The 22,903-nt window shown below is 41.2% G+C and overlaps 1 protein-coding gene across 6 annotated transcripts in view; it reads left to right on the top strand.

Annotated features, from left to right (window-relative positions):
• The window catches only part of SMG7 (SMG7 nonsense mediated mRNA decay factor), a 50,243-nt gene that overhangs the window by 6,122 nt on the left and 21,218 nt on the right, over positions 1-22,903 (top strand). For all 6 annotated transcript variants that reach the window (XM_032696556.1, XM_032696560.1, XM_032696558.1 and 3 more), the window contains 7 exons: positions 14,593-14,624; positions 15,825-15,942; positions 16,947-17,079; positions 20,008-20,179; positions 21,036-21,107; positions 22,133-22,283; positions 22,620-22,755. In XM_032696556.1, the coding sequence (XP_032552447.1) occupies positions 14,593-14,624; positions 15,825-15,942; positions 16,947-17,079; positions 20,008-20,179; positions 21,036-21,107; positions 22,133-22,283; positions 22,620-22,755 (814 nt within the window). The remainder of the gene's footprint in view (positions 1-14,592; positions 14,625-15,824; positions 15,943-16,946; positions 17,080-20,007; positions 20,180-21,035; positions 21,108-22,132; positions 22,284-22,619; positions 22,756-22,903) is intronic.

The raw sequence follows: 22,903 nt of genomic DNA, 5'->3' as shown, positions 1-22,903 counted from the left end.
CCTGAATAGAGGGGGTTGGAGGTTTTTTTTGCTAAGGTTCTTCATTTCAGTGCATAGTGAGAGGACACATTTGCTTGGTGAATTAGCTGTTTTATATCTCAGTATAAGGTATGCTGTGATGTTCACGCTCCTTATAAAATCTTTTGTCATAAGAAGTCATAACAAGTAAACCTAGCCTGTTCCAGTGAGATAATTTTTGTCTCTAAGTAAGATCTGGGCACTGAATTGTAGCACAAACTTTTATGTCAAGCACCTTAAAGCTCTATTTAAATCTGCATGGAACCTGAAGCTGCCCTGCTTTTCAGTTTGCTGCATTGGCTATTGTGTGCATTTTCAGATGTCTTGGTGCTTCCCACTGGAGAAGGAAAGGCTAGGTTGTTGGGAGAAGACTGACTTGATTGATGCACAGATGCCATGGCATCTCCCCTGCCCTGCTCAGCCAGCAAAAATGAGTATGGAAGAGGAGTAATTGCAGTTCAAGTGTGTGGTGGCTGGTAGAGGGAGGAAAGGATAGTTTGCTGTAGGGTCTGATTTTATTGGATGAGGAGCTGCTGGCGGTTGTAGAATTTTAAGGATCCTTCATCACTGCAATTGGATCTTCACAACAGCAGAAGAGACTCACTAGGAGGAACAGACTGGTGGAAGAGCAGTTAAGGAATGCAGCTATAATTTGTAAGGAGTATATGTAGGAGGACATTAGTTAGTGCTTTCCTTATTTTGAGGCTTGACCTCATCTCACTGGGAAACTGCACAGCTGCTGGGGAATAAACCCACAGAATTTTTCCTTAAAATCATGAGCAGAATTGCATGCACTGCTCCTGTACTTCTTAATGTATTATGAGGGAGGTCGCAGATTTCAGTGGTGTTCGGTAGAACACGGGGGTTTTCCTGTGCTGAGGGAGGAGTATGGCTTCTCCACTCCATCTTACTGCAGTGAGCAGAATAGAGGACTAACTTAATGTTTGCTGTGGAGTGACATGAGGACTCGTGGGCCATAGTTGCTCCCTGTTTCATACAGGGTGGAGGACTGGTGGCTTTTTTCTATGTGCGTCTGGAGCACTGATGTTGTCACATTTAACAAGATGTTGCATGAAGCAGAACAGTTGTACTGGTGTCATCACCAGCTTCCACTGGTGCAGCCCTGCTCCCAGTCCTGCCTTTAGGTCCTGTTTCTAGAATTGTCTGGCCACTGCTGCTCCTTCCATTTGAATTTAAGAAGAACTTCTTTTCGTAAACCTGGGGACTTCCCAGATGACCAAATGAAGGGGAGGTGGCTTAAGCAGTGTTCTGATGCAGAGTATTTCAATTCCTCTGAGTTAAATCAGCAGGTACTTGTTTGATCAGTGTAATGCTGTAAGTTGGGGTGGAATAAGCTTTTTTGAGTAACATTAGGCCTACTTTTTCCTCTTTCTGTATTCCAGTAGGACTTTTCTCAGATTAGTCACACTGGCTTCTGCACTCAAGGGATTATCATAAGGAATCAGAAGGCTGAGGAGTCTCTTGGGATTTTTACAGAGCCGTGGGTGACAGACTGAATTTCACTGATGGGACTCAAATCAGAGATACCCTTGAGGTACTTAGGAGTCCTGTTCTCTTCCACCTTTAGGGAAAATAAATGACATTTTTCTCAAAGAACTTATGATATCCCCAATACATCAGTCTGTTTCTCATATTTTAGTTTCATTGTCTGTGATGTTGAAAGTGTCCTCTAGTGCTTGGCCTGATTGAACAGTTTTCTGCTTTGTCTAATATTGGTATGTGTGAAGCTGATTTTTATTTTCTTTCTTTCCCCCTTTCCCCTCACCCCCTGAAGCATTGTCTGGTTTGAGTCTGCAGGCCCCACTTGTCACACAGCTAAATTATCTCAGAGCTGCTCTCTAGCTGCTAGAAAATGAGAAATTAATTCTGAGTGGGAAACCTTTAAGACTGATTCAGCCAAACCAACGTGGGAAAAATTTATTCGATTAACTTTAAGGAACCTCAGGCAGGGATTAGACTTTTTTGTTTGGAAGTGGTAAAACAGACTTTTTGGGCATCAAGAGACTTTATTCAATACTTACTTTGGTGTTTCATGGTGCCTTGATTTAATGAGGCCTTGATAGTTGTTCCTATTTGATCAGGCCACAGCTGAGGGCATTTTGTTTGGAGCCAGCCTGTTCTGGGGCCCCCTGGACTCCTCAGTGGTCTGTACTGTGTTATTTACCACAGTTAACCTTCCCTACATGTGAGGAAGAAATGAATTTTTGATTAATCCGTTGGGAAGACCATTTTTTCCCCTTTGTTCTATGATAATCCCATAAATTGTACTACTGTCTGTCGCAGTGAAATTCTCCTGGTATTTGTTTTGCCATGCCCTATCTTGGTCTCACTGTGATTTGAAGAAAGCACCTGGATATTACTGTGTGTCAAACGGCTGCAACTGTGTGATAATCTTTTTTTAAACCAGGGTTTCCTTATTTTAAACCAAGGAACCTTTGACAGGCTCCAGCTTCAGTTCCTTCTGCAAAGGCAGGGCCTTTGTGCATTCCAGCTCTTAATTTGAGGTACACTTGAGCCATTAAGAGGGGACTTTAGGGTAGTTTTTCCAAACCAGCTTAATAATATCTGAAAATAGAAATGCTAATCATCTGTACCGATGGAAAAGGGGAGAAAGAAGGATGGGACAAGACTTTTGGCTGTTGAAGCTGTCTGTTTTGAGGTAAATACTTGTTGATGACAATGCTATGACCAGGCTTCTGAGCACAGAGACTTGATGCAGCCAGATATTCCCTGGAAAAAATCTACCGGTTGGTCTGTTTTTTGTGAATGGCATTAAGAATAGTGTCCAAAGGGTTTAAACCACATTTTCTGATATTAAAGAAAAACCCCAAGAGTGTATAAAAACATGAAAACTGGAGCAGCTCTTAAAACTCCAACATGTGGCTTCAGTTACTAGTAAAATAGAAAAAATATTATTTCAGTTTGAAGAAAAAGGTGAGATTTCTATCTTGGTTAATGGTTATAAATTAAATTATTAAAAGATGCAGAGTAAACTTGCAGTAAAAATCTAGAAGGTGTTTCGGTTTGTCTTATACCATCAATGGCATAAAGTTCAACATAGATGTGAAATCTTTAACTAGAAAGAAGTGATAAACTGCCTAATAAGCATTGTCAACATTAATTTGAATTAATACAGAAGGCCTTAATTTAAGAACATGTCACACAGATTATGTTGGGGCATGAACGTCTGGCAGATTTTCCACCCAGTTTGAACACACCCTGACTGTTTAACTTAGAGATTTATTTTGTTTTGAGGTAAATGGTTGAAAACAGAGGGCTTGGGGCAAAGACAGCTGTAGGGAATTGTGGCTTTCTGGGTGTCTGGCTTCAGCTTAAGTACTAGCCTTCTCCTGGTTTTGTTATCAAAGACTAAAATAACCTCTAAAACTTGAAACTATCCAGAAAGATATTTCCAGTGTCTTTCTTATGAAGATGTCAAGTGCTTGCTCGTGCAACTACAGACTATTTGGTAGCTTCCATCATAGACAACCAAGCAGAAGTCAGCACTAAAAAAGGTGGTGTGTCTGTCTGTGTAGTCAGAATTTGGGGATACTAGTTTAAAATCAGGTAAAATTCTCAAGAGAGTCTTATCTTTAGGAATAACTGGTCTGAAACACATGAAAATCTTTTGGCCTTTAGCTGCAGGAAGTTTTATGTGTGTGGTTGAAAATGCTGTTGAACATACGGATTTCAGATTTTGGTGTTAGAGCAGCGTGATTCACCTGGTTTCCCTGCTTTATTGTTAAATGCTGAAGTACAGGGCCAAAATTACTCTATTTTCAAACTTTTCTTGGACATGCTGGCACACTATACAAAACATTTGACAATGAGATCCAGCCTTTAGTGGTTGCAAAGTGAAATGCCAAGGTTGAGTTGGCTTGTGCAGGGTGAGTTAACAACTCGTAACTGTGTAGTCAACTGGTGAAATCTTTTGCCGGCGTTGCCCTTCTTGCTTAATGTGCATCAAAGATTCAGAGAATATCTCCTCTGAGTGAGGACAGTCCCTGTCCCCTTCCTACCTTCCAAAGGTAGCAGTGGGCTGAGCAAGGCTGGTGATGTTTGCTGAGGAAATTGGAGGGAGGAAGGAGCCGGAGTGGGTGAACCCAAGCCATACAATGAGTTTTGAAGGCAAGATCTGGAAGTGGTTTGGCAGAGTGGCCAGAATAGGCTGCTTTGGGGTATGGAGGTGACTCCGTAGGACTTCAAAACCAAGCAACAAAATGTTTGTCAGGGATAACATCAGGGTGAGGGAATGGACTATGAAATCTTTTGAAGTGCTTTCCAGCCTTAAGATTTGATCTTTAGGTGGGATGTGTTAGTCCATTGCTCTGGAGCCTTTTCATCAGCCCTTGCAGAAGATAAAATGAGTATAATGAACAGGTTTGGTCTGACCGTTGAAAGAGAGAGTGCAGTCTGAGAAACCGCATTCAGTTTTGTTTTCTGCAGAGTTTATGTTCAGAAAAGATCTGCTAACCCCCAAATTTCTCTCTACGTCATCGTAAATGAGGTACCGATTTGTAGCTGGCTGAGCATCCTGTGACCTTTCCTAGACACAGAACTAGAAAGGACTCTGCCTTAAGGTCTTGAGGTTCACATTCGAAATCAAATGGCTTTTATAAAAACACTTAGTCCTCACAAGCAGGTTTAACCTTGGAAGTTATAAATTTGCTCAGATGCCTGCTCCTAACCAATCCATTAGTTTTTGAAAGAGCAAAGGAGGTTACTGGTTAACTGGGAGTACCCGGGAGCGCTCGGCGGGGCAGTGGCAGCGGCGGCTCCATCGGAGGCGGTTTGGACCTGCTGGAGCAGAGCTGCACAGCTCAGATGGACTTGGCCCAGGGAGCTGTACCTCTTCAGCCAGGCTGGTTTTCCTCCAGACCTGTTTGTGTTTGACAGAGCTCAAAAGCCTCAGGCTGCACCTTTACTGGGGAGGGACAGTTCTTTAGTAGTGTCTCTATTTGCTTCCCTCCTCCCAGGCTAATAACATTCATTAGATATGAGCTGGTTGGATTGGTCATATGTTTCTCCTTCAGGTGAACACAGACCAGAGTAACTTTCCATATTTCAGGAGTACATGTATTTTGGTGGTGGACTTGGGTATTGTACCTCACAACCCTTCTAGATCAGCCATTCCTGAACTCAGGAGAACCAACAGCAGAGGACTGTGGGAGAGTTGTGTGCTGCTAAACTAGAAATTAAATCTAAGGCTCAGTAAGAATCCCTCTTTTCCTTTAGCTCCATGTAGGAGCTCAGTGAGGTATCCGTGGTACTTTGTGCCACATTTTGTTAACACAAATAGTAAATATTGCTGGTTGTATTGTTAAGGTGGTATTTTATGATCATGCCTCTTCTAGTTTATTGTAAGTCATGGTATGTGATAGATCTGCATTAAACTTGTGATGGTAGAGGATTCCATCTCTTTTTCATTTCCATATTTAATTGGGGAAAATGATTATTCAGATATTCTCTGGTTAAAAAGTATTTATTTCAGAACAGCATTGCTTGTGTGTTTCTGGTAGAGAATGGGGAGCAGCTAATGAGACTCTTGTAAATGATTGACAGTGATATACTGAGTACCCATTTAATTACCAGAAATGGAGGATATAATTCTCCCTGACTGGTGTTCAGCCTTCTGCTGCTGTTGTGCTTTCCAGAGTGTGGTTTGCATTTAGTTTCAAGATGGAGAATTGAAAATAGTTTCTAAGATGCAGCTTGCAATTAGGATGATACTTGGATATAACCTGAGTGTTATTTGTCGAGGCTTGTCCGAACCATGCAGTGTCCTTTCACACTGCAAAATCCCTTAATTATGAAAAATTGTTTAAAACTTTCAGGTATACCACGTTTGTGCATAGATGTGTGTTTTGTGTCATGTTGACATGATTGGGAGTTAATAAAATGAATGGGATTGGGCAAAAAGCAGTTTACAATTGCTGAATGACTGCAACTAGTAGTTTAGATATCAGTAATTTTGCTTTAGGCCTTATGTTTTTGGAGGCCATGACTGTCTGGGCATAGATCTTACAGTGTTAGTTGCTGGGAGAGCGCGTGTTGAAAACACTGAACTCCACTGTATCTGTAGTAGGTAATGCTACAAACACAGTAAGAAGGATTACTTATGCTTTATTCTTACCCCCTCTGATTGTCATATTTAATGCATTTGCTTTTTGTCCATCTGCTCCTTAGCAAGGAAAACAATGTCTTGAACTCCCAGCAACTGCCTCCTCTTCACTGGTCATTTCCTCCCGTGGCGATGTGAGTCATTCCAATGTTACTGAGCATAAGGCTCAGCGTTTGCCACTGGGCAAGGAGCAATTTGAGGCAGGGATTGAGAGGCAGGGGGTCTATAAAAACACCAAAAATCGGTAAGATATCTGGAGTTTATATCCTGAACTGTTAGTGGAGGCTGGAGGCAGCAGGAAGCTTGTAGAGCTGAAACCAGGACCGAAAGGGCTGCAGGTATTGCCCTCCTGATGCCGAGTGGGGCGGACTTTCCAGGGGAAATGCATGTCACTGCTCTGCAACTCCCTGCAGGAGAGAGGGCACGTTTTATCTTCATTGCAAATGTGGCACTAAACTGACTGTAATTTCCTTCCTTTGAGCTGGATTCTCTACACTTATCTAGGAGATCCTGTGCAATGTTTGTGGAGGGCTGGCATCTGCCGCCCAACCGGAGCTGATCTGGGTTCTGCAAGGCTGGCTTCAAGGGCAGAACTTTCTGAAACTCATTTGGTGATACCCAGCTGAAGCTGATCTCAGTGCTCAGGTTTCTGCATTTTCCATAATTCTGGACGTGGCTTTCATACTGCAAAAGCTGTTAAAAGAAGTTAAATAATACGTATTTTAATATCTACTCTCTGCAGTTTCCAGCTCTTAACACAAGTGAAGGTTTTACCAAGTCAGAAACTGCAATATAACAAATTATTACTGGTGTTACTTTATATTTGTCACAACTGAGAGCTGGTATTGTCTGCACTCTAATCAGGGTGGATTTGAAAGAGAAAAAAATAGTGATATTACAAGGGTGTAATTTTGTTTGTTTGTTTTGTTTGTGCGGTGTGTTTTTGGTTTTGGTGGGGTTTTTTTGTTTGTTTGTTGTGGTTTTTGTTGTTGTTCAGAAAGTAATTCTGTTGCTTCTCCTTGCTCAATCACAAAACCTTGTGGGAATTACCATGGGAAGTAAGGTAGTTTAGATGCAAACCTCTTACATCCCTCTTAGCACCGGAGTCCTAAGAACTAATAACCCTCCTGAGTGCTTCCCAAGAGTTCCATATTGTGGGTAGTGAGGGAGCAGAGCTTTATGGGTTTTGATCCCTTTTTTAAGGAAGAGGGCTGTTTATGGCTGAGTGGATTGGAAGGCAATCTTGAAGTTTTTGTGCCCTTTTTGTGTACCTTAAAGATTGCTTTAGTTTTGAAAAATGAGCTTGTCCAGTGGGTTGCGTAAAGATTAAGGAGATACAAACATGGATTATGTATTCCATTTTAAATGTTTTGCCTTTCACTTATTCTCAGGTCAGCTGCAAAGCTGACATGGTGTCAGCCAGTGCAGTAAATATGTTACTTTATGGATGCTGGTAAACAGAGTATTCCATAAAAATATTATTTGTTGACTGTTTGCTATTAGAAATTTTTGTTTGAAGGTATTCCTTAATATATGAAAAGGTATCCCTGTCTTGAAGCACCACACATATTAAGCATCCATTTTTTATTTATTGAGTGTCCTTTTTATGGTTATTAAATTGTTATTACTGTTATTAAATCTGAATTTTTCTATACTGAAAACACTGTCAGGGATACCTGTGGAGCTACACCATCAGCTCCTGGAAGGTAAACAAGGTAAAGGTGAGTGAAGTTTTTGTGCTTTTCTTTCTTGGGCAACATCCATCCAGAGGTTATTTTTCTCCCTGTTGGCTTTACTAAAATTCCAGATTAACTGGTGGTCAAGATGGAGAGTGAAAGAACAGCATAATCAGTATTTAAAAAATATCTTTACAAACCACTGACTGTGGAAAATGCAGCTGAGGAGAGGGAGAGCAGAGACTTAGGTGGAGGCAGTGGAATGCTCAGAGCCTGAGCAGAGTAGGAGACTTTTATTTCCCTTTGTGCAGATTAAATTGGGGATTCAGCACATACGAACTTCCCTTAGGGGAGCTTTTACCTGTTGGGCACATAATCTTAAAATCTTGAGACAAAGGAACTGACTTCCCTGAGACTGGAGTAAAAAAACGAGTTTGAATGAAGCTGACTGTGAGAGTACTTTTACCCTTATCCAGGGAAGAGGATTGTCAGTTCTAATCAAACTTGGACAGAGTTGCTCTTGGTGATTGCATTTTGAGGATGATTATTATGACTTGCTTCTAATAGAGCCTGGACTAGGAGAAGAGCGGAAGATGGGATTAAGAAGAATCCTATTCTGTGTCCTCATTTCTCAACATCCTTCTCAGCTAAGGTGAAAACACAAAAGGAATAGCGCAGGATTCCCTGTGGAGGGGGTTTGTGGTCAGGTGGTAATTGCCTTGCTTTAGCATCTGCTTGCAGAAGTGTTGCTTTTTTTTTTTAACTGATTGTAAAATAATTGTTTCCGTGGCTTTGATCTTCAGCTATAATCTGATTAAGCTGCAGGTCAAAGAAATTAGCTGTACCCTGACTTCAGCTGCCTGTAACAGCAATAATAATCTTTAAACTAGTTAGCGTGTAAAATTGACAATAAGGTGGTTCTGTTGAAGATGTTTTTCATTGCCATATGTGTGAGGAAGAGTTTCCTTTCAGTGTAAAAGGCACATGGAGCATTTAACTCTGTGACCCACAGCCTGAAGATCTCTTGCTACCTCAGTGAGAGCTGACATCACCCAAACCAGCCTGCTCCCAAAGGAAGTGATTCCAGCACTTCAGGAAAATTACGGTCATTTAAATTAGGTGGCAACTCTTGCAAGTTGGGAATGTTAAGAACTTGTTCTATAAAGGTAAAGCTGTTAAAAAAGCTGTTAAGTAGTACATATCTGTTGCACAAGTGAGTAGGTAGAGTCTGTACACAAATAATTAAGTAAAATCTATATTGGACACCATATACCACTGCAAAATCCTCATTTCATCGAGTCACCTATTCAGGAAAAGATGTGTCAGGCTGTTAACTGGAGCTGCTGTCTGACGTCTGTATTCAGGTGATGTTGAATTAGTAGGGAAAAGAAATATCAGAGATGAAGTTTATTTATGAGTTCCCTGCTACTGTTATTCAGGCATAACTGTCTAGGTTTGTACACAATCCTAAGATTACTATAAAAATATTTCCCTTTGATGGGTCCTAATTAGATACACAGTTGCTATAAACAAAATAGTCCAGAGAAGTCAGAGTTCTTTGTCTTTCAGGACCCAATCTTTAGCAATCTTTAGGATTAGTGCCCAGTGAGTCTCTAAAAACTGTAAATAAAGCTTTATATTTTAGCAAGTGTTAGTGGGAACTCTTAGGAATTGAAGGAAAAACGCTTATTTCCCATAAAACTGTCAACCACTTGTATCAGATAGCAAGTTTTCCTCAGCGCTGAACTCCAGATGTGAATGTGTCTTGGGTACAGTGTTTGGGGGCTTCTGAGCAACCAAGTTCCCCTAAATGTGCTAGAATGGTATGTAGAAAATGTGTGTAGAATATTCAGTACCCCTGCTGTTAGTGTTTCCTACTGCTTTCCCCTGCCCTGGATCAGCATGGGTATACTTAAATAAAGACAAATAAACAAAAAGCCCACTGAGGTATTATAAGTTTTTCTTGAAGTTAACTGTTTTGAGGAAAATCTACTGTAGTGGTTGCTGGATGTTGCTTTGGAGTTCCTACTGGGTGTGAGCCTTGCCAAATATTGCAATTGCTAAAGTACAATTTTAAGCTAGCATAGGAAATTTACCTTTCCTACCCAAAATGAAAAATTTTCTACATTTAATAACCCTGGTTTTCCTTCTGAAAGGGAATTTATTCTGGCAGTACCCTTGATGAGCCTTGGGATCAGTCACCTCCTGCTAAGGCAGGTTAAGGCTGCATGTGCTTTTCATTGTGGTACAATTTCTGCATACACCTCCTGGGAAGAGAAGTGCAGGGATATAAATTCCTGCTTGGAGTGAAGCTATCCTGACCATTTAGTATGATTTTTAGTTTGTAGAATCACAGAACAAGTGGTTGGATTCTGATTGCTTTCATAAGCCCAGCTGCCTGGATTCATTGCCCATTTTAGTCCTGTAAATCCTCAATTCCTTATCAGGGGAGCTGTGTTACTGAGATTTGCAGGGGGAACTGTTGCAGCTGCTGGTGCTTAGGGCTGCCAGGGGAAAACCGGGTGAAGTTCCCCTCCAGGCACGGTGGAAAGCAGAGTGTTGTGTTCAGAGCTAGTTTTATGAGGTCTGGGGTTTTCCACGTTTTTTTGGTGAACTTGTGCTGTTGTAAATCATGGCTGGCTCATGCTCACTGTGAAAATGAGAGAGGTGTGGTGCAAGTGAGGCTTGACTTTGACTTTCAGAAACAGAGTGTATTAGCTGGGTAACACAGAACTGCTGCTTTGGAAACTTGGGCTTAATTTTATTTGCTTATCTGGGCTTGATTATGAAGCGTATTAGCAAACCCCTGCTTCTGTAGAACAGATATTGCTCTGTTGGAGATGCAACGTGGTGTATGCAGAACTGAAAATTTGTTATTAGTTATTTAGTTATTAAAATACACTAATTATAACAGAACTGAAGAATAGATATTGGAACAGAAACGAGCTGTTTTGGGGATGACAGTAAAATGGATCCATTTGTTTAGTGATACCCAAATGGAGGTTGAAGTGAGGTGGCAACAAGAGGAAAACTTGAATAGAATAGTTAACCAGAGAGGTTGTATGATCTTTTCTCATAGGATTTTAACATCAAATTAAGCAAACTTGTTCTGGTGCTGAAGGCTAAGTGGGGCTGCATGATCTTTTGGTGTACCTTTCAGCCTCTCAATGTGATGGGTTAAACTACTTGAAAGTGCGTATGGGAGAAACATCCCAATATTTGTGGGGTTTCCTTTCCTGCAGTGTTTGGGGAACGGCTTGTTTACTTTTTCTGCTTTGGGAAAACTTAATTGATCAAAAATGCTAAAAACTTGGAAATGGAAAGATGAAATGTGGTTTTCTTGTCTTCCTTGGCTAAATCCAGTGGTTCATTCCAGGCTAAAAGTAGTGTGTGAGTTCCAGCAAACCAGGAGTTTATACACTCCCAGGTTCTTAAGAAAAGAAAACTTTCCTTTGCCATCTGTGAGTACTTAAATTTTAATATATCTAATACCTTCAGAACTTCAAAAGAAAGTCCTGGCTACTGTGTTTTAAAGTTTTGAAGCTTTTCAAGTTCATGAATAAAATGAAAATTCCTTTAGATGTCAGACTGTCTTACTGAGTTGAGAGGAAGGCTTTTGTATTTGAGTCTCAAGTTTGACTGAAGCATGGGACTGAGTTTATATTTGGTTAGGAAATTATAAAGAGTAGCTATCACAGTATATATGAAGATGGTATGTCATCTAATGGGAATGCTTGAAATACAATTTTTTTGAACTATGGTTTATGCTTATTTGGCTTTGGACCAACAGACTTGGGGAAACTTGACTTGAAGACTGAACTTCTGATCCAGCTGGGCAAGGAGGTACTTGAGGATATTCTTGAAATGATGAAGTGTGTAAGCAAGCTGCACCATGTCTCCTGGCAGGCAGTGGTTTTTGACCCAGAATGAGTCATTTTAATGGAAATTCAGTATGCGGCGGTGCAAGAAAATACAAATAAAAGCTTGTTAAAATGCTTGACAATAGAAGGAACCATTGGCGCTGTCAGAAACTCTTATCACTTTTCAGTGAATGCCAGTCTGTGCCTATAGAAGTCTCTGAGCACCAGCAAAGGCTCCTTGGTGCAGTCTGTTCCAGGAACAGGTAATACATCTCTTCTCTCGAAGTGCTACTGGTGCAGAACAAGTGTGGTACTCAGGCTACCCCCTCTTATCCTGGCTTAGGATGTGTCTGTTTTAAATAAAGGTTGGTTTGAGGTGGAAATGAGACACAGCATGCTAATGTTAGACCTACTTTACTAATTCTGTGGCCTCTAGGAAGTATTGAAATAATTTCCATGCATTTTATTAAAAATTACGGTAATAATCCCCTCAGTGTAGCTTGTTGCAAGCTTATAAAATATAAAAGGTTGTTTGCATTATGGCTGCTGAAGAGATTGGTGCTAAAGGCTCTTGTTCTGTAAGCCCGTGAGTATTCTCCTCCAAAAAAGGAATTTTTAAAATAAGTCTTTTTGGTAGAAGTTCAGTTCCAGCATATTATTAGGGCTGTGCATTTAGAGAGCATCTGTTAGCAGTTGCAGTGATGTATGGGTTGAGGCTCTCTTTCATATGAATTTTCTAGACAACAGTGAGGTAAAACTTTATGAAAAAAAAAACCTTTATAGTGGTGCTATTTGTATTTCCCCCTCTAAAAATTAGCACTTAACATAGTGGAAGGTAGTTCTGCACAAGTAATTTTCAGAGGAGCAGTTCTTGGCTTCTAAAGGACAGAACCTTAATGCCTGCAGGAGAATTTTGGGCTCGTGTTTGCTGGGGCAGTACTGTGTGTCCTGTTTGGGCTGAGCCGCTCAATAGGATCCGTGGCTTTGGCAACACAGCTCGTGTTCTCAGCTCAAAGCAGACATTTGCACAACTGGCAGGTAGATGTTTAAAGTGTGAGCCAGACTGCAGGAACTTGGCTGGCTGTTCAAAAAAGAGAGTCTCCAGCACCTGAGCAAGTCAGCTTTTCCTTCTGAGCAGTGGCATCGCAAACCTGGCTCAGCTTTGTGCCTGACTGGACTGGCAGGTCAGCGTTGGAGAGGCTCCCGAGGCACCCAGAGGTGGCTGCCGTCCTTCCTCGGCTCCTCTTAGCTCCCTGGGGGACAAGATCTGCTCTTTCTGGCTGCAGCGATGGGGAGACAGCTTTTGGACAAGGAAGAAATGTTTCTTGGGCTTTCTGCGTTCTCATGACACAATAGCTAAATTTTTACTCGCTTGTCTCAGTAATAGGTTATCTCTTCTTCCAGTGCTCCCTGCTGTTAGGAGTTAAAAAAGCATTAGCACCTTATTGAAATAAATAAAGAGAAGTTGTCTTAAAGATATTAAACTTGTGAAGCAGGTGACGAAGGTACAGATTTCCTTCTGTCACCAGTTAACATATTCTTGACTTAATTAAATCTCTGGGAGCATCCCACTGCTTCTTGGATGATATGCAGTGGCCTTGGTGAGCTGCTATAGATATTTCTTGTATTTAATAAACAGATATTTTGTGAAGGGACTTTCTCCTAATGATGCGTATCCTATTCTGATATCTTTTTAATCCTCATGTGGATCTCAAAACCTTCCCTGTAATTTGTGGCCAGTAGGTAGAACCCAGAACAACCTGAAAAGCTGTTTTTACAGTCACCACATCATAATGGCAGGAGAAAGTATATGCTGGTTTCTGAAGCCTCTTTAGGGATTAGGTGATGCTTTCTCCTGGTTCCCTGTTCTTTCCCAAGCTGGCACCTGACATTGATGTTAGTCACAGTGCAGCTTTCATCTAGTTTTTTTGCTGAAGCGGGTGAAGCGAGCATTTAATGCGCCAGGAGGATTCCACATCTAGTGTGGGAAAATTGCACTCTGCACATCTGTGTCACCATTTGAATGCAGCAAAAGCACAGGGATATGTTCCACCCAAACCCAGCCTTGTCTCCCCTCTGCCAGCTCTGGGTTAATTTTGTGTCGCTCAAACAGGCCAGCAGTGCTGCTCCTTGAAATTTTATGTATTGCTGACACAATGATTAATTGTAGCATCTCCATTGCCTGTTTCATCCAGACATTGACCATTCCTAAATACTTATTTATTGAGGATTGTATCCTAATATTCCTTTGCTTGAGAAACTTTTTGCCAGCCTCCACCAGCAGTGGGGATTTGCAGAGGATGTTCAGTGCAGGAGTCACGTGTAGTTGGCATTTTTTCCTGTATGTGCTGTATGTTTTTTTACTTGAAAACCTGATCAAAGCATGACTTTAGGGATGCGGTTCAAGGAAGAGGTAACTGGGGAAGCCATAGTCTTTATCACTTCTCACTAAGGAAAACTAGTGCAGCACAGAGGCAGGAGGGCTCTGCCAATGTTCTGACAGGCACTGATGGGAGTTTGCTTTGCTCTCACTGTTGACTACTGAATTTCACATGTGACAACTTAAAGTTAATATCAAATTCCCAGGTCAGGTAAGTGGTATCACTGATGTTGGCAGGATGCTACTGCCACGTAAAGCTTAAAATATAAAGTATAATGTAACTGGTTTTTAGGGTGTAGTTTTTTGAAAAGAGGCTTAAGCAGGGAAAAGTGAACAGTGCTTTATGGGATGAGCTAGAAGCAGTCACATGGTTGAGCAGCAGTAGCTCAAATCCATGGGATAAACCAGAACAGTGTGGGTTGTAAAGCAGACCGCCATTGCGTGAATGTGCTTTAGCATAATTCAATTATTTTGATCAGTCAGTTTCTAATTTATTGTTTTATTACTTTCTTACAGGCAGGCAGAAGTCCTGAAGGCTGACATGACAGGTAATTGCCTTGATTATATAATTGATCTAGGCTAATATTTGATTCCTGGTTTTGTTTTCCTTCTGTGTTCCTTATGCTTATCCTAAGAATTCTGTGGAAAGTGTGTGACTTTATATTAAAGGCTTGTCCTCTCTATGTAAGTAAATAGCATTTTACCAATTGTACCCCTCTTTCCTGTGTCTAAAATATATTTTTAAAGTCGACTTTGGATGTTCTAAACATTTGGAGATGGAGGTCATGCCTCTGCTCCTCTCTGAGATTCCTGCCTGGACTAGCACAGGGACTGCTGTACTTGGGATTAGCCAGGATCTGGGTGGTTTTGAGGAACCTTGGTGGTGGAAGTGCTGATCTGAGCGTTACCCCACGTGTTGTGAAAGTGCAGCCGTACACACTACGAAATGCTACAAGCTATGATTTAAGTTGTTTATATTAAGGCATCAGCTCCACAGTACAAGCAGTTCCCTTAATGAACCTCTGCTCAGGTGTGCTTTGCCATGTGTAGTGAATGTAGCAGGTTGATGTGTAGTCCCCACAGGAATATTAAAACCACCTAGATCCACCTAACACATCTGGATGGTTTCCCTGGGGTGAGGCCCGTCCCTGTGCTCCTGCAGCCCCCAGCCCAGGTGATTTGCCAAGGCACAGGAAATTGGACTCTGTAACTCCAGATAGCAGGGAACAGTGTCTGCACTCACCCTCCCTGATGGAAAGCAGATGGCTACCAGAGAGTTAGGAAATGGCAGGCATGCAGGAATACTTGCCCACAGTGTTCTCCTAAATACCAACAGCATATGTCCAGGGACTGTCCTGTTTTGCATCCCTCTATGGATTTATTTTCTGTGAATTTTTTCAGGCTATGCTGGAAGTTTTTCTAAATTCATCCAGTGGCAAGGAGTTCTGCAGCTTAATGACTCCTGTCTGTTTTGGTTTTTAACTTGCCAGCTGCTGATTTAGCTCACGTCTAGTTCTGGTGTCATAGGAGACTGATCAGTTAATCAGTGATCACTCAGCCCCCAACCCATCTGTAGTTCTTGTATTTCACTATTCTGATGAATCTCTGATAAAAGCAGGTGTTTGGTGTTGTGTATCTTACACTGAGCTCTGTTCTTGCATTTGGTAGGTGAGTGAAAAATCAGAGTAACAACATAAATTTGAGTGCTACAAAAACTGTTGTGTCTTTTTTTTTTCTTTGTTGCTCAGATTCGAAGCTGGGTCCAGCAGAAGTCTGGACGTCCAGACAGGCTCTACAGGACTTATATCAAAAAATGCTAGTGACCGATTTGGAATATGCTTTAGATAAAAAAGTGGAGCAGGACCTGTAAGTACCTCAGTAATTTTTTGTGTGTATATATATATATATAATCTGGGCTGATGAGCAGGAAGCCCTGAGACTTCCCGAAAAGTGAGTGTATCCTGTGAAATGGTTGTCTTATTTCCTTTAAAATGAGAGCTGTGTGAGAATGCACTGCAGAGCCAGTGAAGAGCATTCAGTAGGTTAGTATTTTACCTCTGGCAATTTAGTAGCAGCCAAGTCATGCAGAAGTGGGTTTTGAAGAGCCAGATGGAGGGGAGAGAGCTAAGGAACATCAGTCTGTGGTGCTGTCAGAGAAGGGCTGAAGGCTGCAGTTTTCAGAAAGAAGAAAGTTTGGCTGGTGTAATCACCTGGAGCTTTGAGCAACGTCTAACAGGAGTTGGGTAGCTGCTCAAGACTCTCATTTTAAGCCTTCTTAGGTATTGCTGAGCAGAGGGAGGAATATCAGGGGAAAACTTAGTGGGGTGCTCATGGCACCTTAAGAATCAGGAAAAGATCCTGCTGGGTTTCCTCCGTGCCCCGAGTCCATTCCCTGTTACTTAAGATGCAGACATGGGTTGTAACAAGCTTAGTTAAGTGAAGCATGTGGTTTTTCCAGCACTGAGAGAAGTGAGATAAGTAGGCTGGCTGAGTTATCCTGTCCATGCCTCCAGTTACTGAATGATTTTTTAACCCTCACCTCTACATCCCACATCTTGTTTTAGAGAGTAAGTTCTATGCTGCTTAAACCAGAACAATTACAAGCAAATATTATTGCTGTTACAGTGTTACTTGTATATATACACATGTATATATATGTTAGCGATATACACATATATCAAGATATAGGTATGAGAGGTGAGGAGAGGTGGTTATTCCATATTTAACATTGTATCTCTTCTGAATGTTCCCTGAATTTGCATATTCTTCATGTCTGATGCTATGTAATTAAACACTTCTTTCCTGTTGCTTATGTCATCTACGTAAGACGCTTCCAAATTAAAAAGGAAAAATCTTTTTCTTGTTTTCAGTTGGAATCATGCCTTTAAAAATCAGATCACGACGCTACAGGGTCAGGCGAAAAACAGAGCAAATCCAAATCGGAGCGAAGTTCAGGCGAACCTTTCTCTGTTCCTAGAGGCAGCTAGTGGCTTCTACACACAGGTAAGTTGCAGTAAGTAGAGGAAGGGTGGGAGGGTCAGTTTTAGGGGGGTAAGAGCTGTTCTTTTCCCTTGGCATAGGAAACTATTGCTGTATGGGATCGAGCAGTGCACCTCACTGAGCTGGTGCTCTCAGTAGGACATGGCTGCAAAGCTGGTCATGTGCTTTCTTTTGATCAGCTGTAGTCTTGAACTGGAACTTCTGTGCATCTGCTAGGTGTTTTGGTACAATTCAGTTTCCCTTCTAAGAGAACCTTATTTAAAACATAAACCCCACTGTTTCGGTAAGGTCAAAGGTCCGTTTCTTACTGTACTGTGCTGTGACTGCTCAGAGTGAGCATAAAGCAGCAGGAAAGGGTAGAACGATCCTTCCTCGCTCTGATCTCTGGCTTTCTGACTGTGCCTCTATTGCCTTCTTGAGCTTCTTTATATGTGAATCCTCCAGCTATTAGGAGGTCTAGCCTTCCTTGGCTCTCCAGGCCTTCGTGAAGCCCTTTACTCTGGTCTCTGCAGTGAGTTCAGAATTTTGTCTTCTAATTGTAATGTCTGTGAGTAACAATGACACTAAAAAAAGCCCAAGCCCAACAAACACGTCAGCTGATGATTTCGTTGGTACTCTTAGTTCTTTTTTTTCTACCACTTCTCTAAAACTTCCCATTCAGCTTTTCATTACCGTGTATGTATTTGTGGGACATTCCTTTCATTCCCTATATAGTGAAGGATAAGCAAAGATAATCAGTTTGTTCTTGGACTGAGTTACTCAAGTACAGAACTGAGTGCAGAAAACGTAGATGCACAGGATGTGTGTGGTGGCCTAATGTTTTTCTGTGTCCTTTCCTTGTAACTCCTAACACTGAGGATGAACAGGTTTTTAAGAACGTGTCCATGCTACATACATATTTAAATTCAGCTTTATTTTCTCAATAATACCTGACTTAGTGCCCACCACAGTTGTACACTGACGTAGGGTGGTTGTACCTAAGAGTATTATGTAGCATTTACAATACGTAATGTCTTGCTGGTTTTTTGATCAAGACTCCCAAGTTTACAAGCCTTCAGTCTTAATTCTATGTTTTTGTTAACATTTACTTAGAATTTCATACTTTGGCTCTAGAAACTTTTCTTCCCCTTAAGCAAAACGATTGTTGAGTGCTCTTGTGATAAGTATATTTTGTGAAAATTTCAGTTAATCGCAAAAGGGATGCAATTCCTGTTCCTTACATATTTTTGCCCACACTCTTTCCAATGTTAGATTACAGCTTGTAGATTATGGAGAATAAGAGTCAGTGTGTGATAAGGGCCTTAATAAAGATAATTTACCCTTCTTTCCCTTTCCCCCCCTCGTTTGGTGTGTGCTTTAGCAACATTGTGGTTGCCGAATCCTCTCTCTCAAGTAGTGGTCTGACTAAAGTTTCTGTCATGGCTGGTTTGCACTGCCTTCAGGTTACAGCATTCACAGTAGGTCATTCTTACCGTACCAATTCCCAGTTTGATTCCAGACATCTGCAAGGCCACCCCACATGTTTTTACAGAATCCTCGTGGTTACCCTTTTTCCCCTTCAGTATTGTTTCTTGAAAGCTGCTTATTTGACACCCTGTGGCATGTTTGCTAAGGGTTTTCTACCATCTCCACCATTTGTCTTGCAAAAGCCTTCTTCTTCCTGACAGTGGATCAGGGAATTTTGCTCTTCTTGAGTTTGACACCATAGACTGGCTTTTTCTTCCTCTGTTTGCTGTGATGTTAATCATCTCATTTTTAGTCTGAAGACTCGGCTCAGCCAAGATACCTGCTCTCCAGCTGAGAGACCTGCGTAAACGACATCTTTGAAAGAGAGCATGAGTTCTCTTAATTCAGCATGTCGGAAGATGTCAAGTTTCTCTTTTTTATCCAGCTTTCATCTGTGAGATCCCTCTTCGTCAGGGATTTTTGTCTACTGTGTAAAAGACAGAGCAAAAGAGGGAGGGAGGTGTAACACAAACCTCTCTCTGCAGCAAACAAAAGCATCGCGTAGTGTGTTTAGCTGTTGACAGAGTGTGCATCTCTGGGCTTTCTCTGTGCCTTTATCTGAAAGTGAAACCCTGCTGCAGGGCTATTTTATTTGGAGACTGAGCATGTTCCCAGCTGGGAGAAAGTCTGTCACTTCTTACCTGCATTTTTAACCCTATAACTCAGCAGAACAAACACTTTTCATCACTCCCTCATTACTGTTTCTTTCCAGAGTATTTGCTGGAGTCCATTAAAAAAAAATTCAAAAGTACTTATTGGAAGGGCAGAGTTCAGGTTTTCATTCAATCAGCTTTTGAGATACTTGATCGAGTAGCTGGTATCTTGTTCCTTGAAAGAGTCTCACTATTGACTTAGCACAAATATTTACTGACAGCTCAGCCACCGTACTGTTCCTATTGCCTCATTGCTTACAAATTTGGTATTGTTCCAGCTCCTCTCTAAAGTTTGAGTTGGGATAGTGCTGTTTCTTACATTGGAACAAACCAATTTGGGGGTTGAGGGACATTCTTTTCTATTATTTTCAAAGAATAGTGTCACTTCATCAAGGTATAAAACCCACGGTGTTCCTCTTGAGTGCCCAACTTAAAAACAATGAAACCAAAAAAATGATAAAACCACAAAACCCAACAAGATTTGTAGACCTCCCATAGCCCATCTCCATCCTTGGTGGTTTAAATATCACGAGGACTGAGTTGCTTACTGGTTTGGGATGGACAACTCTTTCTTCTCTTCCCAGTTCTGGGCAGACTACTGTACTATGGAGCTCAATGATTTCCATACGGAAAATGTAATTTGAAGTCTCACTTGTTTACACTGTTTAGCTAATCTGTGCCTCCAAGTGATGCTCTGTTAGTTTTGTTACTTGCTTCTATGCTTTTCTGATGACTGTCTCTAGTTGCTACTAAACTCGATGTGTTTTTGTAGTTATTACAGGAATTGTGCACAGTTTTTAATGTAGACTTGCCGTGTCGTGTAAAGTCTTCCCAGCTGGGAATCATTAGCAATAAACAGACGCACACCAGCGCCATAGTGAAGCCACAATCCAGCTCCTGCTCTTACATCTGCCAGCACTGCCTTGTTCACCTTGGAGATATTGGTGAGTTGGGGAGGGAAAAAGAGGTGGGATGTTGAGTTCTACTTGTGTTCAGCTCTCCTGAGAGGGATCTTCACATAGCATGGCCAACTGCAGGAGCAAGTGTGCTCCAAATTAGTAGCCACTTGATGATTGTGCCTTTGGTGGTTGCTGAAAGGGGAAAGAGCTGGAAAGAAATGCTGTTAAGAGTTTTCTAATGTGTGTTAACACATTAACACATGGCCACAGTTAACCACTGGCTTTCTAGTGATCTGCTAGAATCTGTGTTGTAGTGTTCTAGTCATGTTCTAGCTGGTAGGCACAGGGAAATGTTGAAAGCAGTAATTATTATAAAAGCTTGTTGCAGCAGGCTAGCACACTTCTCCATTCCAGAACATCAACATCTTAGATACAAGGGCAACAGTTAGAAATCCAGACTCTCATAAACCAGGTTTCTGTTTTAGATTAAGTACAACAGGTTTATTTTTTTCTTGATTTGAGTAGAACTGTGTGTTGTAGAAAGTTCTCTTTTCACAGGAATCCGCAGCTGCTTTTGGAACAACCTAAAAGCAGATCTAGTTGGTAATTGTGCAAATGGGGATGAAAAATATTTGTAGCTCTCTGGCTGTGGTGCTGTCACACCTTTGTATTTAAGAACTGCTGAGCTGTAACACTGGGTCTGAGGCAAAACAACCACCTCAGAATTCAACAACCACCTCAAGATTCAAATCCTGGTGCTGTTTGGTGTCATTGTATGTCCCTCTGACGTTTATTCCTAAAATAATAGTAAAATGCTCTTCAGGTAAACTGGATTATATCAGAGTAAGTGCAGGAGAGTTTGATTTTATGCCTGAACTTGGTTTTTTTGCTGTTTTCTTAGCTCGCTATAGGAATCAGACCAGCCAGGCAGAGTCGTACTATAGACATGCAGCTCAGCTTGTCCCTTCCAATGGTGAGTCTGGGATACCTTTTCAGTTCATAATTCCAAAGAAGGGTTTGGGGTATAGCTTTTCCTGTGTGGCAGTTGGAAACCCGGACTTTTATATAAGTCTCCTTCCCCAAATTCTCCAAACAACCATGCAACGAAGCCTGACCCACCAGTAAATCATTTAGGTAATGGTTATTTGCATGATCTGTGTCACCTGTCTCCTTTTTGGGAAGTTTTAGAAACAAAGAAGGTAATACACAGCTTTGCTGCTGCTGTTCTGTGTTACATGCATACATTATAAAGGACAATTAATGAAAACTTGCCTACCACCGGCATTGCTTTTTTTTCTTTTATTGTTTATTCCCATGCCCATTTTATAAAGTTTAGTAGCTAAAATAGCATTTTTCAAGTTGCTCATGTAAGTTAATGAATTCTTCAGTTCAGGGATCTAGCTTTTCAGCTATTGGCTTAGTGACCCAAAATGCAGGGATGGTGAGAGAAGGATAAATCATTTTTGAGCCAGGCTGATGAAACCAATAATTGAATTTTTTAGCCAGTTGTGTTGTAACTGCAAAATTCTCTGTATTCTAACTATAGAAATCTTTTATTCTCTAGGCGACAAAATGTGAACTGTTGACAGTTAGATTTGCCTCATGAGGCAAAACTGGGCAAGATTTTGTCCAAATAGATGGAGATGAATAAATGAGCTGGGTTTCAACAGTATTTTCTTATTTAGACAAAAACCCCAAACAAACTCAAATCACAGAAACAAATAAACAAACAAAACCAAACAGAAACTTCCACAACCAATCTTTCTCCCTCTAGAAAAACCCAAACAAACCAGGAAAACCAAACAGCTACTGCACCACAAATTTAGAAGCTTTTTCATTTAAGTGGTACAGATACAAGGCTGCACTAGAAGCATCCTTAGATGGATCTGAGCCTTTTCTCTTGGAGAACTGAGGACTATGCTCCCTTTTCAAGTGGCCACACTTACTCTGACGTCAAGCACGCTTCACTCCATGACAACTTGTCTCTTTCTCCCTCAGGTCAGCCTTATAATCAGTTGGCTATCCTAGCTTCCTCCAAAGGAGACCACTTGACCACAATTTTCTACTACTGCAGAAGCATTGCTGTGAAGTTTCCTTTCCCAGCTGCCTCCACTAACCTACAAAAAGCACTTTCTAAAGCACTGGAAAGGTGAGACTAAGGATGAATTCCTTCCACTCAGATAAGATGGAAGAGACTTTTTCCAGCTGTACCTCCCTTGCCAGAAGTTATTAACTTTTGGTAGTAGACACAGAAGTTCTCCATCCCCTGTCCAATCAGAGCATCCTCACACAAGTGTGGAACAAAGAATAGTTTGTGATACTCCTGGCTGTGATTAGCGAATGCAGGAAATAAGCATGTTGTGCCAGCACAACAAATTAGCTTTGCATGGACTTTCCTCCTTTATTTTGAAATAATTCTGTAATGTTATGTGCAGCCGTGTGTAACTCCAAAGACTGAAGTTGGGTATTTATGTTCTAAATGTAGTCGTGATGAGGTGAAGACTCGATGGAGCGTGTCTGACTTCATCAAGGCATTTATTAAATTCCATGGCCATGTGTACCTGAGTAAGAGCTTGGAGAAGCTGAGCCCTCTTCGAGAAAAGCTGGAAGAACAGTTCAAGGTTAGTTTTAACAACATATTAATTAGTATATTGAGGAGAATATTTTTAGCAGTTGAGTTCTGAAATTACAGTCTAATAATAACTCTTTCACGTGCTAAAATACAGGAAGGTCAGGTAGCCAGTTAGGGAAGGTTTGCATTGCAGCTAC

Source organism: Chiroxiphia lanceolata, chromosome 9 (assembly GCF_009829145.1).
Source record: "Chiroxiphia lanceolata isolate bChiLan1 chromosome 9, bChiLan1.pri, whole genome shotgun sequence".
NCBI lineage: Eukaryota > Metazoa > Chordata > Aves > Passeriformes > Pipridae > Chiroxiphia > Chiroxiphia lanceolata.
This window is presented reverse-complemented; position numbering and strand designations above follow the sequence as displayed.